At 40.3% G+C, this 16,848-nt stretch overlaps 1 protein-coding gene across 4 annotated transcripts; it reads right to left on the bottom strand.

Moving 5' to 3' along the window:
• Positions 1-325: 325 nt before the first annotated feature.
• Positions 326-13,684, bottom strand: LOC107144223 (holocytochrome c-type synthase). Of its 4 annotated transcripts, none has more exons than XM_015488025.2 (7): positions 13,580-13,684; positions 12,866-13,019; positions 10,265-10,413; positions 6,628-6,776; positions 5,475-5,594; positions 2,336-2,422; positions 326-1,788 (listed from the first exon to the last, which is right to left on the bottom strand). In XM_015488025.2, exons 2-7 carry the CDS (start codon positions 12,975-12,977, stop codon positions 1,590-1,592), a joined length of 816 nt encoding a protein of 271 aa, XP_015343511.1. In that variant the 5' UTR covers positions 12,978-13,019; positions 13,580-13,684; the 3' UTR covers positions 326-1,589. The 4 variants fall into 4 exon arrangements, with proteins under 4 accessions (XP_015343511.1, XP_015343509.1, XP_048652305.1 ...); XM_015488023.2 differs by having other exon boundaries at positions 13,552-13,678; XM_048796348.1 differs by having other exon boundaries at positions 13,607-13,626.
• Between the last annotated feature and the right edge of the window lie 3,164 nt (positions 13,685-16,848).

Below are 16,848 nucleotides of genomic sequence, written 5' to 3'. Positions count from 1 at the left end.
GTCATCAAATTTGCTTGACAGTTTACTTTCAAGATTGTCTGTTTCAAAAAAGACTACAGCCCAGTAACAGGGCTGAAACCTTTTGCATATGGCTTAATTTTCAGTTTCTAGTTACAATGCTTTGTTTCACGTAATGCCTAATCCTATACTCAATCAAGAGCACTCAGGACCAGGAAAAAAGCCAACAATAAGTATTTCCCTCTACAGTTTAAAAAATATGTGATTAACAGATGAGAAAATATCTGACCCAAGTAGGGAGACTATGGCATTACTTTTGTAGAGACTGCATGTCTGAAGAAAAATTAACTATAAGGTTACTCTGAAAGATTTTCAAAACCTGTTAATTATCAGCTTTATTTAAAAATGTACAAAATACTCTTGACATGTAGAACTTAAGCTTTTTGGATTTTTGAAACTCCACACAAAACTGACACACCCAAGAAATCCATACCAAATTAATAACTCAGAGACTGCCAATTTCATCCACTAATTTAACACTACAGTATTCAGGATAAATTAAAGGATTTAATATTATCAACACTTTAAAAAACAGTCATTTGTAACATGCTGTTATAATTAGAACAATCAGTTTTGGGGTTACTGATACAAGGAATTTCAACACCAAGCTTAAAGCTTCTTTAAAACATAAAAATTGAGACAGTGAATTAATGCAAACATAACTACATCTGAGAAAAATACTCTTCTTGTGAATGTTAATACTCAGCTAAATATAATCACTGGCACTGTGACTTGAGCCAGACTTTTAAATCCGGATTAAGCCAACCAGAAGGAAGGCTTCCAATGGAGGAAGGAATGGGACTCAAAGTTGGGATAACTTTAAATTCCAGGGACAATGAAGAGACCTGTTTGGGGAAGCAGAGTTACATATCAGAACAACAGGAAAATATTTTAAAAATTAAAATATATGTTTCAAAGCATATGCATCAGCACCTCATGGTGAGTTGAAACTTCTTTAATAAGGCCCAGTCTGAAAAATGCATATAAATAAGAATTGAGAGCCAAGACACGCCTTAGTCTTGTTGGAGTGCTAGGGTATGGCTTTGCATTTTGTTCAGGGTCTCTACTAAATTGTAGGGACTTCAGAAATAATAGTCTCTTTTTAAAAAGATATTGCTTATTTATAATAAATGATTTTAGTTAAAAGATTTGACCAGGTAAAAGCTCATTAGCAGTACACTGGCTTTCAGGTTTTACCTCTCAAATATTCCTGAGAAAATGGTAAGAAAAAAGCAGCTTTCCTCACTTTCTAAAAAAACTTTTTCAGAGGTTTTTCAGACTTTTCTAGATGAAATACATAGGCAATATTGCAGCTAACGGACAAACTGAGGGACTGCTTCCCACTTAAACCAAACGGGAAGAAAACTTAGAACTATTTGCTATAAACTGCAAGGCAAAATGCAGCTCAAAACTGAATGGAGCAGGGGCCCTTTGCTAAGTGGAGGATGAAGTGTATGACCCACTTGAAGTTCCCGTTACATCATGAGTGCAGTTCAGTTTGGGGAAAATAGTTTAATGTATCTCTCAGAAAAAAAAATAGTTTATACTTTGCATCACAAACAAAACAGTGGTTATGATGTCCAGCGCCACCAAGCAACTTTCATTCTGTCCCATACTGCTGAAAGCGAATCCAAGGCAGGGCGGACGTCCAAGATGGTGAACTGGTAGTCCTTGTTGACTTCACCACCATCATAATAATCTATAACATATCTAACTTCTGTGCCACAGCGGTTGATGATCCAATCGTGCCTGTCAAAAGGCAGCTCATACCTGGAATGAAAGCATGCTAGTGGGTATAAATCACTGGCTGGGCATTTGGTGCTGGTTTGGCGGTGAGAGTGGCTGAGAAGCAGCACTTGCCTGCTCTCAACAGCAAACACCTGACTGGGAAGGTGAGGCTCAGAGACTAAGGGAACATGGCACTGAATGACTGATAAGTCCAGGTCACATGACTGCTTATTCCCTTACAAAGGAAAAAGATCCACAGGAAAGAAACCTGGGCCATTTAACTATTTACTAGGAGAAAAGTTAGGAACACTAAGCAGATGTTACCCAAAGATTATAGGAGGAGCAAAAGATGGATCCAAGAATACAGAAGAGAACTCAATTGGATCCTCAGATAATTAAATAGTAAGCTAGCCACTACATCTTAACACATCTGCCCGTCAAGGAGCAAACCTCAAGGAGAGAAGGAAATCTATAGCTGAATACTGAATGAGTTTTAGAAGATGGCACTACAGTTCTTAGACTCTGGTGCCAAGAAAAAGTTGACCCTGATCTGAGGTATGCAAAATAACATTTTGGCACTGACACTCACCCCATCCAGGAACGAATTCTTGCTCTTGGTGAATACTGTTTTGCTTTCCCTCCAAATCGGATCAAGGATGGACCACAAGGGCACTCCCTGGAAAATGCCAAAGGAGAAAAACCTATTAAAATACTTTCTTTCCTTTGACAAGGATATGTTCCAGTTTTTCAATAATACACATATTCCTGTATGCATTTCACATAATACTGCATTGATATAGCAGCATCTAAAGCAATTAAAATAAAATGTCCCTATTTATTGAAAATATTCCTCTTTCCTTCTGGATTGGGTGCCTTTTACTTTCCCCTCCTCCCTCCAGACTGGGGCATTTGTTTGTACTGAGGGGGAATGGGGATAGGAAAGACAGTGGAATGAGATGGACATCATTACCCTAGGTACATGTAAGAAGATATGAATGGTGTGACTCTACTTTGTATACAACCAGAGAAATGAAAAATTCTGTTCCATTTGTGTACTATTAACTGAAATGCATTCTGCTGTCATGTATAACAAATTGGAACAAATAAATAAATTAATTAAAAATATATATTTTCCATGAATACAAAAAAATTGAATAAGAAACCCATAAAATAAATCAATACATGAATTTTAGCTAAGAAACAGATGGAAAGGGCACTGCCAGGGCCCTTCCATTTGGGGCAGGGAGTTAGGCATATCCTCAGAAAAAAATTATTAAGTATTGTGTATCTTGCTTCTCTTTTGCATAGAGTAGCTGGGTTTTTTTCAGACAAACATAAGAAAATTCTATATATAGTTGGCTCTCTGTATCCATGGGCTCCACACCTGCAGATTCAACCAAGTGCAGATTAAAAATATTTGAAAAAATAACTGCATCTGTATTGAATATGTAGACATTTTTCTTATGATGATTCCCTCAGCAATATAGTATAACAACTATTTACATATCATTCACACTGCATTAGCTATTGTAAGTCATCTAGAGATGATTTAAAGAATCCATGTGAATGTACATAGGTTATATGCAAAAACTACACCATTTTATAAGAGATTAGAGCATCCAATGGTTTAGGTATCACTGGGGAGTGCTGGAACCAATCCTCTGTGGACACTGTGGGATAACTGCCATTATGGAGAAAGAAAATGATGAATAAATCCCTGGGAAATAGTAGTAATTGGTGTTGGAACCACTCCTTAAATAACTACACGTAAACTGAGGGGTGACAAGGTTCTAGCTATAGAATCCGCTTACTCTGCCCACAAACCCTGGTTGAGGATTTAGCCTTCTGCTGGCACTGGGGTGCAGCAGTACTCACAGACCTGCCCTCATGGAGGGCATGGTCCACCTGTACAATAGATACAGAGCTGCTTCACCAGTGAATCGGGGAAGGCAGTCAAGACATGAGGCCCCCTAACTTGTTAGCTGCTTTCCCTGACGAGACAGGCTTCCATCTTGATGTGTCTCTCTAAGTGCAAAGGAAAAAAGCATTCAAAGCATAAGGAGCCTTATTTGAGGACCATAAGTTACTGAGTTTTCCTTTCAGGACCTATTCCTTAGTTTCTCTGCCTAAGAGGGTCACAAACTTGATCCAGGAAAACTCTCCTGGAGACCTTGACATGGGTTTTTAAAGGCCTACCTAATTTTGCCAAAACTCTCTAAAATAACTGGAGAGGGAGCTGAAGCTGATGAACTAAAATTCCCTCTGCCCCATGTAATCACACTATAAGTAAAGAGCAGGCAGTTTTAATTACAGCACACTTTCAACCAAGGTCACTGCAGACACTTGTGGCTTCCCTCATTAGCAAGCTGGGAGTGTGACTCCTTCAGGCTATGGATTACTGACAGGCAACGTGGTTGCTGCACTGTTTCTCCCTCACATGCACTCATCACAGGCCTTGCACTTGGCCAGTGACACCCAGGAAGTGTCACTAATGAACTGCAGAGGGAAAATATTAAAAACAAACTTTGGATTGGGCAAAGGGGAGGGGAGGGGGCATGCGGGTAGGAAAGACAGTGGAATGAGATGGACACCATTACCCTAGGTACATATATGAAGACATGAATGGTATGACTCTACTTTGTGTACAACCAGAGAAATGAAAAATTCTGTTCCATTTGTGTACTATTAACTGAAATGCATTCTTCTGTCATGTATAACAAATTGGAACAAATAAATAAATTAAAAAATATATTTTCTCTGGATAAAAAAACAAACTGAATAAAAAACCCATAAAATAAATCAATAAGTAAATTTTAGCTAAGAAACAAATTAATCACATTTTGTGAGGAATGTGAAATGCAAACCACAGATTATGAAATGATCTGGTTCTTGGGCTGAGGTGAAGCCCAGCATGCAGCGTTGTAACAAACTTTCCAGAAGGTGTTGAGAACCACTGGTCTCTAAAGACACAGATCCTATCACCATAGCATATACATTTACCAAATCTCCCTGAGAAAAGGGGCCCCATAATGAGACATCTCTTAGGGTTATTCCTAATGGGGATTCAATAGATGGTGCTGAGGGAACAAAAGCATCTTCCTATCTGGCTTAGGACACAGAGCATTTTAGTACCTCTCTTCCTATGTATTCTGCTTTCAATGGACTGTGGAACTCCTCTCACTGAGAGGTGGGGGTCTCTGTTCCCTCCCCTTGAACTTGGGCAGGCTTGTATCAATATGGGACTTCTGAGGCTAAGTCAGAAAAGAAGACACAGCTTTGCTTGGTGCTTTTTGGAACCCTAGCTCCTGGATCCTGGTACCATGATGTGAGGAAGCCAAAACAGTCACATTTAGAAGCCATAAGCAGGCTGGTCTGAAAGATGGCCAGCACCACCTGCTGGACAAGTAAATGGTGACACCTTCAGAGGTCTCCAGTCCATGCATACGCAACCATCCCTGACTTGGGAGTTGAGGCCCCAGACATCAGGGAGTAGAGAGGAGCTATCTTTGTCTTTTCTGCATTCTGGACCCACCAAGTCCACAAGCCTAATAAAATGGTTGCTGTTTTTCACATGAATATGGAGGGGTAATCTGTCCCACAAAATGTCACAGGACAGTTTTATAAGTATTTTATTTAAGTATCAAATTATTTTAATGCTAAAACTGTAGAAGTTGATACAAAATATAAACGACACTGGAAGTACTTTTTAAGATCTCAATCATACTTACGCAGCATGAAGAGCTTCCCACTTCAAAATCTCCTTCCAGGCCTGTTCATTGTTCTGATTGTGAATTTTAATGATATTATACATATCTTTCTGACTAATATCCTCATCCTTCCACTTCCACCTATGAAAGCACATTTGGTAAAATGTGACAAACATTACTGATAATGCCAAAAAGTTAATCCAAATATTCATAAAGTGATTTACAAAATTACAAAAAAAACTAAGAATGCTCATTTTCTATGAATTCAATGAATCTAAGACTCATTTTAAAGATTTACTTATGATCATGGAATAGTGCCATAAATCAAAAGCTACCACACAAACATTAAAATTGAAGATTAATAATGAAGTTACTCTCATTTCACTGAATTTCCAAAAGCCAGACTTATGGAAACATCTATTTTTAAAGATGGTTCTTTTAAAGATGGTTTCTTCAGTTAGTAACATTGATTAATGAAGCTCCAACTTTTTAAAAGTATTCTCTACATTAGCATTTCTTTCCTTTAAAAGAAAAAAGCTATTACTGGCTATGATGGTCAATTTTATGTGCGATTTGATGGGGTCATGGAGCCATGTGGCCAAACACTGAGCATGTCAGTGCGGGGGATCTGAATGAGATCAACATTTCAATCAGCAGAATGAGTAAAGGAGACTGTCGTGCTCCACATGGGTGGGCTATATCCAATCAGTTTCAGGCCTAAATGTAAGAAAAGGGCTGATCTTCTCATAAGCAGAAGCTTGAACTGAAACATTATAGTCTTCTCCTGTTTTTCGGACTCACACTAAAATGTCAGCTCTTCCTGGGTTTCAAGCCTTCAGACTCGGACTAGCACTATACCATTGGCTCTATTGGGTAGCTAGTTTGTCAGCTGTAGATCTTGGGATTTGTCAGCTTCCATGATCATGTTAGTCAATTCCTGAAAATAAATCTTGCCCTGCTCTCCCAATCCTGTTGATTCTGTTTCTCTGGAGAACCTGACCTCAAAATTGGCCTTGAACTTATATTCTGACAAGTCTAAAAATTCTGTTGATTATAAGCTAATTAACTCATTAAAAACTTGCTGTATTTTTTTGAGGTAAAAAAACTAACATTCAATTCTTAGATGAATTTAACAAGCAAATTTATATTTTAAACAATATGCTCATTCACTTACCCTTTCCTTAACATTGCATTCCAGAACATCTGTTCGGAAGGATAAACCCACTTTTTCTCTGAATCTGCTCGTGGAATGGATGACTCCTCTCTGACGGTAGACAATGCAAAGGGCTGATCTGGAGCTGGTGTTTGATTAGGTGGTGGCATCTAAATAAAGTAAGTAGATTTGTTTAATAAATGCTAGAAACATGACATAAAGTAGAATATATGAATATAATTAAGTATCTACTGGAAAGCAATGGATCACACACAAAGCACAGATTCCCCACTAACCCACTGACATCAAAACTTCAAGCCTCTTAGATATTTGGATTGTTCTGAAACTTCAGAATACTGAAGCTTATTTCCTCCATGATTAAATTCTCATAAATGGTAAATAGATACTGTGGTTAAATTTTGCTCTCTCTCTTTTGAACAAATTTAGAAGTGATGTCACCAAGGACACAGAAGTAAAAACTAATATAAACTACAAGCATTTCTAAAATTCTTTTTATAATCTCAGCAGCTCAAGAGGCTGAGCCAGGAGGAACACAAGTTCAAAGTCAGCGTCAGCAACTTAGAGAAGCCTTGTCTCAAAAATTAAAAAAAGAAAGGGGCTAGGAATGTGGCTCAGTGTTTAAGTGCCCATAGGTTCAGCCCCTGGTTTAAAAAAAAAAAAAAAACTTTTTTGACAGGTTATTCAAAACTGACTATTAACTCTTTATCTCTTTTGAACTTTTGAAGAAAATCTCACAGACTATATATATAATGCAACTTTCTTTTTAAACATTCATACATGTACAATTCTGCTTATGCTTTCAGACTTTGGGCTGAACACAATATAAATGAATATTTGCACTGCAATAATGCCAGACCAAAGGTGTGGCACAATCCCTTCTCCCATTCAGGGGTCAGCAGTCAGTACTGTTATGTTAATTAACAGCCAACTTAGGCCAGGGTCTTGCACCTTCAGCACTGTTGACTTTAGGGGCTGATTTTTGGTTAAGGGGTTCTGTTACACTGAGTACTGTAGGTTATTTAGCATTATCCTCAGCTTCTGCCCAGTTGTGACACTCCTGCCCAGTTGTGATGATGAAAACTGTCTCCAGACATAAGTCAACTGTCCCCTGGCAAGCACCCCAAGTTGAAAACTGGTTAGAACTTCTTTTTGTATTAGAAGTGTGAAAGATTTTCTCTAACAGATACACATGAATAATTGAATGATATTGGCCAAAGTATATGATTATATCGTGTGCATCTATAAATATGTAACAATGAATCCTGCCATTATGTGTAATTAGTAGTGTACCAGTAAAAAAAAAAAATATGGAAAAAAATAAAGCTCTCAGCCATAACATGGCCCCTACTTTGAATTACAATAGAAGGAGAGCTTTGTATGGTAAGATCTGCAATGATTGCCTGTACTGTCACCACTAACATTTTTAAGGACATAAGTCTGAGGCAGATGGGCTTCAGTTTGGCTTTGCCACTTCTTAGCTGAATGGCATGGGGCAAGCTGCTCACTCTCACTCCCAGTATCTTCAGTTCTAAAACAAGGACAAGAAACACTGACCACATGAGGCTAGTATAAGGATAAAAGAAAAAGTGTATGGTACTTTGCTTGAATGCCTCAAAAATGACCACAAGAAAATCTAGTTGTTATTAGTATTCTCGCTACATATAATGATCCCTTGGGACAAGAGTATAGATATCTAAGATTCTAAAAGGCTCATGTTCTGAACCACTAGGCTATTAGAGATGATCTGGACCAGTGGTCTACTGGGGTACTCTTTGCAATGTCTAGAGATATTTTTGATAGTCACAACTAAGTGGAGAGAGTTCTCCTGGCATCTAGTGGGTAGAAGCCAGGAATAATGCTACACATCCTACAGTGCACAGGGTAACTCCCACAGGAAGGAATCACTAAGCCCCAAGTGTCAACAGTACCAAGGGTAAGAAACCCTTATCTCATCCAACTTCTTCAACACAGCCATTTCCTTATAGTTTGGCAGGGTCCTTACTGAGGTTTGACCACAACCCCTTCCCTGTTCTTGAACCTGAAGTCTAGGATACTAATCCCTCCCAAGTATCCTGGGCTTTTCTCTATAAATGAGTATACTGAGCTGTAATTGCCTCTTTTCTCATCTGGAATTTACTATAATGTGAATAAGTTGAGAGCACAAGCTGTGTCCTATGCATCTTTGTAACTAACCTAGGAGAGTCCTCAGTACACTGGAGGAACTCTAAATATCTATTAAATAAATGTTTCCAGCAGACAGGCCACTTACTGCTTCATCTACGAGTCCATTCTGTGTGTAGGTTGGTTCCATTGTTACCAAGTTGCTTTCTACATGGCCTCTTATAGTAGATGTTATAGTTGACACAACCCATTGATCCTTAGGCACGCCACTAAGATTGTCTTCCACATAGGCCTTCAAATAAACTATTTCTGTCAAGAGCCAGATAGCCAATATTTTTGGTTTTGTGTGCCATGTCACACTACTCAACTCTGCTGCTGCTTTCTCTACTGTGTAAAAGCAGTGACGGACAATACATAAATGAATGAATATGGCTGTATGCCAACAAACCTTTATTTTCAAAAGCAGGTGGAGGGCCAGATACAGCTCATGGACCACAGTTTCTCAGTTCCTGATGTGGACACTGCTATTGTATCTCTATTTTCCAGGACTATTTCTAGTTCCTTCAAATGTTCCTGGTTCACTAAAATTTCTAAACATTTTTAATTTAGACAGCCATCCTGTAGCTCTCTAAAGTATAAGCCCAAGTCTGTTTGTCTCTCCACTAAAATGTGATTCCAAATGAGACTACAATTCCTTATGTTGTATGGCTATCATAAAACATAAAGAAGCCACAGGTACCTCATCCCTTTTTGAGAAAAAGGAAAAAGAAGGTTTATTGCTTTTCTAGCAAAGGAGAAACACAGGGGACTCCTGTTCCAAAGGCTGTCATTCTGCCCATCATGGGTAACAGGGGGTTTTTTAAGAGGTAATTTAGATAAAATGAGATTAGGGAGGAGACATGTATAAGGAGAAGATCAGGGAGGAGAAGGTTAGGGAAAAGAAGATCAGGGAGGAGAAAATCAGGAAGGAGAAAGTTTTGTGCACACTGCTCACTCCCAGGGCTTAGAACAAAACAGATAATAGAGCTTTATAGAAATTATGAATATCCTCATCCTCATTTCTTTATGGCATTAAATTTGCTGGCAGTCAGATGACACTGTACTATCCTAGCAATTAACATGTGGCTGGCTCCTAATAGTGCCTGAAGAAGCACCCCAATCTTGTAAGATGCCTACAAGGTTCTGGTCAACCTAAACACCTTACTACCTCCAGCTATGTTCTTTAAGGAAGTTCTTGCTACCATCTAATAACTCTTTCACATGAGAAAATACTCATTTGGTATGGCTTATTCCTAGTAAAGCTACCCTGGGTCTTTGTAATCACTGTTTTCTTTCCCAGGTGCTCTCTGAAACTATATTTAGTATCCCATTCTAGACTTTTCACTGTATATGCAAACCAAACTTTAGTTTTCAAATGTCAGACGAATCTATCCTAGCAGTCTACATATTGTCTTAGGAGTCTGTAAAAGCATTTCTGCATAAAATATTCCAGGAAGAAGGAAACAGTATATATTACCAGATTTGAAGGATCCAGGTTCTCCTTATTAGCAGCAGCGCCTGTAACAGGACACTCCACATACTCATATGCACGATCTTGGTGGGCAGGCACAGAGTATGTTTTGCTCTCACAGGTTGGACCAGAGGGTTCTGCATTGATTGGACAGCCTGAAATAATCAAGTATAAAAACTGTCAACATAGCAGAAGAAAAGCATAACATCTGGGTCTCTCAAGTGGTGCCTTAAGAAGTTGAAGTTCTGACAACCATAGGAAAAAGTGTTTCTTTTGTTTAAAGCTGCCACGAACTAAGTTATCTAATGTTCTAAAATTTGTAGATGAGGAGAAGGTTCTATAAATTTACTGTACTTCTGAAAAAAAAATCCCCATTCTATGATTAAATTATGCTCCCAGAAAAAATAAACGAAAATATCTCAGCAGATGTAATAGTATGTATTGCTTATGCCATAGTGTTTGCAATAGGTTAGAAAGTTTCTGCTTGGAATAGCACCTGGGAGCTATAAAAGGAACCTAAGTAGGGGCTGGGCCACATTTCACCGAGTCTCCTTAACTTCCAGCCATTAGTTCCAGACAAGCCCAGCCCCAGCCAGGATGCCACTGCAGTCCAATCATCTGTTACTGATGTACTCTCGCAAGTACTGGAGCAGAAGAAAATGAGCAGAGATTTCATAAAGGCTGCTGAAGAAAAATCTCCATGCCACTCTGATTGTATTTTATTTCAAGACTAAAACAAGGCACAGATAACTACTAGGTAGCCAAGGTGCTGTTCCTTGTGAGCAGACAGCAAGAAAAGGGAGACATTAAAGAAAACAACCCACAACCCATCTAGGACCCAGGTGCTTCTTAAGGGGAAGGTATGAGCCTAATGACTAAGCACTAGGAAGGGCAGACAATGTATCTGGATCCTGATTCAGTCAGGTGTGGGGACTGAGAAGTTGGTCTAAGAGTTCACAGCAGGCAGGCTCCTGGAGAACTGCAGCCTGGGACAACAGCTGTTATGTAATAGAATCCTTGACTCAGGAAGCAGCAGGAAGAATGGAATACACCAAATGCTGGTGACACACAGAGAAAAGATGAGTTTCCTTTCACTTCCTTCCTTGGGCCTCTCCTCCCAGGCCCTCATTTCCTAATACCCATCAGTTGCCTAATTTAGAGATGAAAGCAAACTTGCTATATCTTCCCTGTCTACCATTCAAAGCATCAATCCTTTCAAGGGCACTGATTCCCACTCATGTTAATTTACATTATATAATTAGAAGCCCTTTTGATGTACAAATACATTCTTTACTATAAATCAGACTGGCTCTAGGATAAATAACAAATGAAATGAAACCAGAAAGAAGACTCTGATCTCTCTGAGGATGGACACTCAGAGCAGAAGCACAGCTGCTTCATCTGATCTGTCTCAATTCGTGGAAGAAGCAATACTACAAGAGCACTGGATCTGTCCTTGTCCAAGGTCACAGAGTTTTCAACAGCTTTGCCACTTATACCCTGTGTGACTTGGAGTGCATTGGTTATTTATTCTGAGCCTTAGTCTCCTTGGCTATAAAACAGAAAACCCACCACACAGGATTATGAATATGAGATACAGGATTTTCATCAGACAAAGGATCTTCACCTCTTATTCACTACTACTCTCAGTGCAGGAAGAAGTAACAAAAAGTGCTTGGCACAGAATTGGCAGTGACCTGTAAAAGTGGGCTGGCTCACCCAGAAAATAAACGACTACCTCTGCAAGAATTAGCATTCAGTAAACATGCCACATTGCCTCTCTCATCATGACTTACTGATTCAAACCAAACTTTAATATGAAAAATTAAAAGCCAACATACACTGTCTAAAAGTCAAAGAAATCTTTTTATTTTCAGCTTTGCCTGAAAAAATAGACCACAAGTCCATTTGGAGATGGCTTATTTTATAGGATATTGTAGCATATATGGGAGTAAAGTTTATTTATTAAGACAGAGATGGGCTGGGGCTGGGGCTCAGCGGTAGCACATTTGCCTGGCATGTGTAAGGCACTGGGTTGGATGCTCAGCACCACATATGAATAAATAAATAAAATAAAGGTTTATCAACAACTTAAACAACAAAAAAGAAGACAGATAGATGTGGACCAAGGTTTTCCATGCAATCTTTGTATTCTTGATATCTGGGCTGGATGATTGTTTGTTGTGGGGGGCATCCTGTGCATTACAGGATGTTTAACAGTGTTCCCGATCTCCACCCACTCAATGCCAGGAGTACTCTGTACTCTCAGTTGTGATAAAAATGTCTCCCAGCATGGGCAAATGTCTCCTGAGAAGCACTGATGGAAGCACAGGAAAACTTTGGGGAGTCAGGGAATGATTTATGGTGCAATCACTATGCTCTCCTATTAATTAATCATCATGATAACCCTCTGAGATAACATTATAGTCTCATGTTACAGATAATAGACTTAGAGAAGTAAGCTATCTATAATCACAAAATTTGTAAGCAGCTCCAGGGTGCCTCACTCCCAGGCCTACAAGCCTCCCTAGCAAACTACACCACCTCTTCCTTTAGAACCTTTTCAGAAATATCTTGTTTTACTTTTCTACACAAAGGGTCAATTACCTTTCATTTTCCCTTCATGCATTGGGCATCCTGAAGGCGGTGATGCTGTCTGATGATCTGAAGCATTTGAGGTCTGAACTGGAACAGCAGGGGTAGAGGCTGACAAACCCATGGTTGGAATCAGTGTTGACTCCAAACAATTTTAAATTTCCAGCTGTCAAAGCAAAGAGACATATCAATGCTGATGCCTAGAATGCAGCTATTCCCTTGTTCCTCTTAATCTAGTCAATCCTTTTTGTCCCATCATGGGAACATACTAGGCTTTAATATATTGCCGCCTTTGGGAAACAGTATGAAACCTGCCCTCCGGGGGCACGTTTCTAAGCGAGTGGGGATTAAGCGATTGAGGTGAGGTGGTCTCTGAGAAACCACATCATAGACGTGGTGGGCAGGCCAAACCACCTCACAGAGGTGGTGTGCAGCCCGGGGGTCTTCCTGAGGGAGGGTAGGCACATTGAAATCAGAATTGATCCCTAGTCCCCCAGGCCTTAGCGAAGAGCACAGATAAGGAAATTCGAGGAAGGAAGGATGGAAGAAAGGGAAAAAGGGACAGAGGAGTCAGGGTGCTGCCACTCTTCCCGTACCATCCCCACAGTCCCACTTGCTCCAGGGCATGGTCCCCAGGCCCCACCAGCCGTGGCCAGCACGACCTGATTTCTCCCCCAGCTACTGGCCCTGCCTCTAACCTCCAACCCAAACCCCGAGGACCACGACCTGCTACCGTCCCCGCCTTCCTCTCACTGGGTCACCGCTGTCGCCGCGGTCACCGCCGGCGCTCTCTTGCGCCGCTCCTTCCTTTTCTGAAGGCGGGACTTCCGGGTGCGCGGGCGTAAACTGCCGGCTAAGAAAGGGTTTCTGTCAATCACAGAGAGGGTCCCGCCTCCTCGGAGCTTTAACCTATAATCGCGAGGCCATCGCTGCTGGGTGCCTTTTTCAACTTCACAGAGGTGGCAGGGGCTTTTATCGTCTAGAGGTTCCGGTAGAGAGAATTCGGCTACACGTAATTTGAGCGGCTGAGGGAGTGTTTGGGAGGAGTTTTAAATTTTATCCGTTTTCTTTAATCCTGTCAAGTTTTAAAATTTAAAAATCTTAATTGACATATATTTGTACCCGTTTATGGGGTACAGTACTATAGTTCTATACATGTAGACAATTTAGAGTGATCAAATCAAATCATAGTAATGTTTCAAGGAGCATCAGTAGGGCCGGTCACAAGGACACATGCCTGTAATCCTGGTGAGTCCAGAAGCTGAGGCATGAGGATCACAAGTTCAAGGCCAGCCTGGGCAATTTGGCCAGATGCTGTCTGAAAATAAAAAACAAAACAGGTCTGGGGGTGTGGCTCGGTGGCAGGGCTCACCTTGGTTCAATCCCCAGTACTGGGAAAAAAATACCATCATTTGGTATCCAGAACTGTGGATAATTCTGGAGAGGACAAGTGAACAAGACAGGGTTCTGCCTCTGTGAGGATGCCTTAGGCCTGAGCCTAAGCAACTCCATTTTAAAAATTCCAGTTTGAAACCTGCAGTCTCACCAGGCACACCCACAGAGCTCTCTAGTATGGAGAGTTACTTCCCCTCACCCTGATAAACAGTGAAGCCCCTGGCAGGCTGTCCTCACCTGATAAGAGGGAAAGACAAGAAGATCAAGGTGCATGCAGACCACCAGACCAGATGTTTCTGACCCCAGGGTAAATGATGTCACTGAGAAACCCAGTGGTAGCTGATAAGGATTGAAAGGGGGGTCAAAAGCTCCAAAATTTAGTATAAATAATAGAGTTAATGAACAGGGATTCAGCGGCCAAAACAAGAATGCTGGAGAGCCTGATGAGGATCTGGACTGACATCCCATCACTTGTCATAGTTCCTGATCCTCTGTGTGATTCTCACCGCTCTCAAACTCTACTGCCTCATGTGGACCTTGGTGAGAGCTGCAACTTCTCCCTATGACCCTCTTCTCAACAGTCCTCCACTCCATGCCAGGAAAAGCCTGCTTTGGTTCCTGACCTGGTCACTGTGGTCTGAGTGAGTATGCATCTGCTGGACATAAAACCTAAGGCTTAAGACTTTTGAACTTAGCATGCAGAGGGAAAGTCTGTCATTAGCCTGTCATGATTAAGTGTGTTTTGCAGTGCTTAGAATGAATCTAAAATTGTTTGCTGTGAATTAATCAATCTAGAATTGTTTGCTATGAATTGATTATGTCTATTGCAGTGCATAGCATTAGGATTGTCATTTTCTTGATTAAGAACCTATAGAGTGAAACTGTATTGAGTAATTTGAGTGAATAAAGCATTGAAAGGGGCAGAAGCTCGTGGACATTCTTTATTTCTCCCCTCGACTGCATACGTTACAATTTTGCCCCCTCGCGACAGCCTCCAAAGTCTTCTTAATGGAGTATGTGGATTTGAACAACTCTATTTTAAATTTACTCCAACAGAAATTTAGCATTTTCTTCCATCAGAAATATAGGCAACAAATTCCTGTAGTGGTAGCTATATGTGGATTTAATAGAAGTCACAGGTAAATTATGTCATATGTGATTGTTCTGTCTGAAAATACCATTCATTACTTTAAAATTAAAGTGATTTGATCTTATTAAAGTGTTAATTAAGAAGCATATGTCTTCCTATATCACCAGCAGTGATTCTGTGAAGTATGTCCAAATCTCCCCACAGGGCCCAGACTGCTCATCCCCTTGGGTGCTAGGAGTAATGGTGGCTGACAACTCTCAGCTGAATTTTTCTTCAGGAATTGCCCTCTATCGGAAGAAAACTGCCTCACAGCAAAATTACATTCCCTCCTTGAAGACAGGCTGCATCCTATTAGTAGACTCTCTAAGAGAACTTAGCTTCAAGTGGGGCAACACAGAAGGGCCATACTAGTTTCAGAGCTGTTTAGAGGATCAGCTGAGGATTCTATTGCAACTCCATGAGCATTAATCTTCTCCCTGTGCCTATCCCCTCTTCCGTCACTCTCTAGCAGCTCTTCATGAGACCACTCCATGCAAATCTTGAAATCTGAGATTGTTTAATGAATTTTATTATTTTGATATGGTAGGATCAACAGTAGATGATTGCCTTTGAAAAGATAGTTTATTATACTCCCAAATCCAAAGACAGGGAGTACATGCCATGTCACCAGGGGTTGGGGGTATGTGGAAGCACCAGAATTTATCACAAGACCAGGGAATCTGTGGGCAAGAGCCTTCTCAGGAGAAAGAAATGGGGGAGACAGTGCAACAAGTTTAGGATTGTCTAATTTGAATAATTTCAGTTGCCCCTGGGGCAGGGCTGTCTCCAGTAGTCTGTTACCTGGCCATGGAGTGATTAGGATAGTTGTATAGTGGCCCAGAGTAGGAGAGCCCAATAAGAGAGTTGGTTCTATGTGTAGACTTAATAGAATGCTCAGAAAGGGGAACTGGTTGCTCTCTAGCCCATGCCTTGAACTTGGATCAAGACAGCATTTAAAATTTGTGAGATTGTGTGTGTGTGTGTGTGTGTGTGTGTGTGTGTGAGAGAGAGAGAAAGAGAGAGAAAGATAGATATTAAACCACCCAGGGTCTTTATCACCAAGCTACACCCCCAGCCCTTTTTTTAAAGAAAATTTGAGACAGGTTCTCACTAAATTGTCAAGGCTGGCCTCAAACTTTCCTGTCTCAGCCTCCCTAGTCACTGGGATTACAGGTGTGCACCACCACACCTAGCTTTAAGACACCATTTTTTTTCACAACTATCACATCAGTATATATTGTATTTCCTGAGGAACCTGGCATATAGCAATCATCAATCTGTTTTATTTTTAATAAGTTCACAGCTATATTTCAATAAAAATAGATTCATGCTAATTCCTTGCATTTTGTTTTATGCATTTAAAAATACTATTATTAGGAGACACTCATAAAATTCATCAGACTTCAAAATGCTCTATGGCACAAAAGAAGGCAAGAACCCCTGCTAATGGGAGAGACAGGTATGCAAAGGA

The sequence above is a fragment of the Marmota marmota genome, unplaced genomic scaffold, assembly GCF_001458135.2.
Source record: "Marmota marmota marmota unplaced genomic scaffold, marMar, whole genome shotgun sequence".
In the NCBI taxonomy this organism is placed as follows: domain Eukaryota; kingdom Metazoa; phylum Chordata; class Mammalia; order Rodentia; family Sciuridae; genus Marmota; species Marmota marmota.
This window is presented reverse-complemented; position numbering and strand designations above follow the sequence as displayed.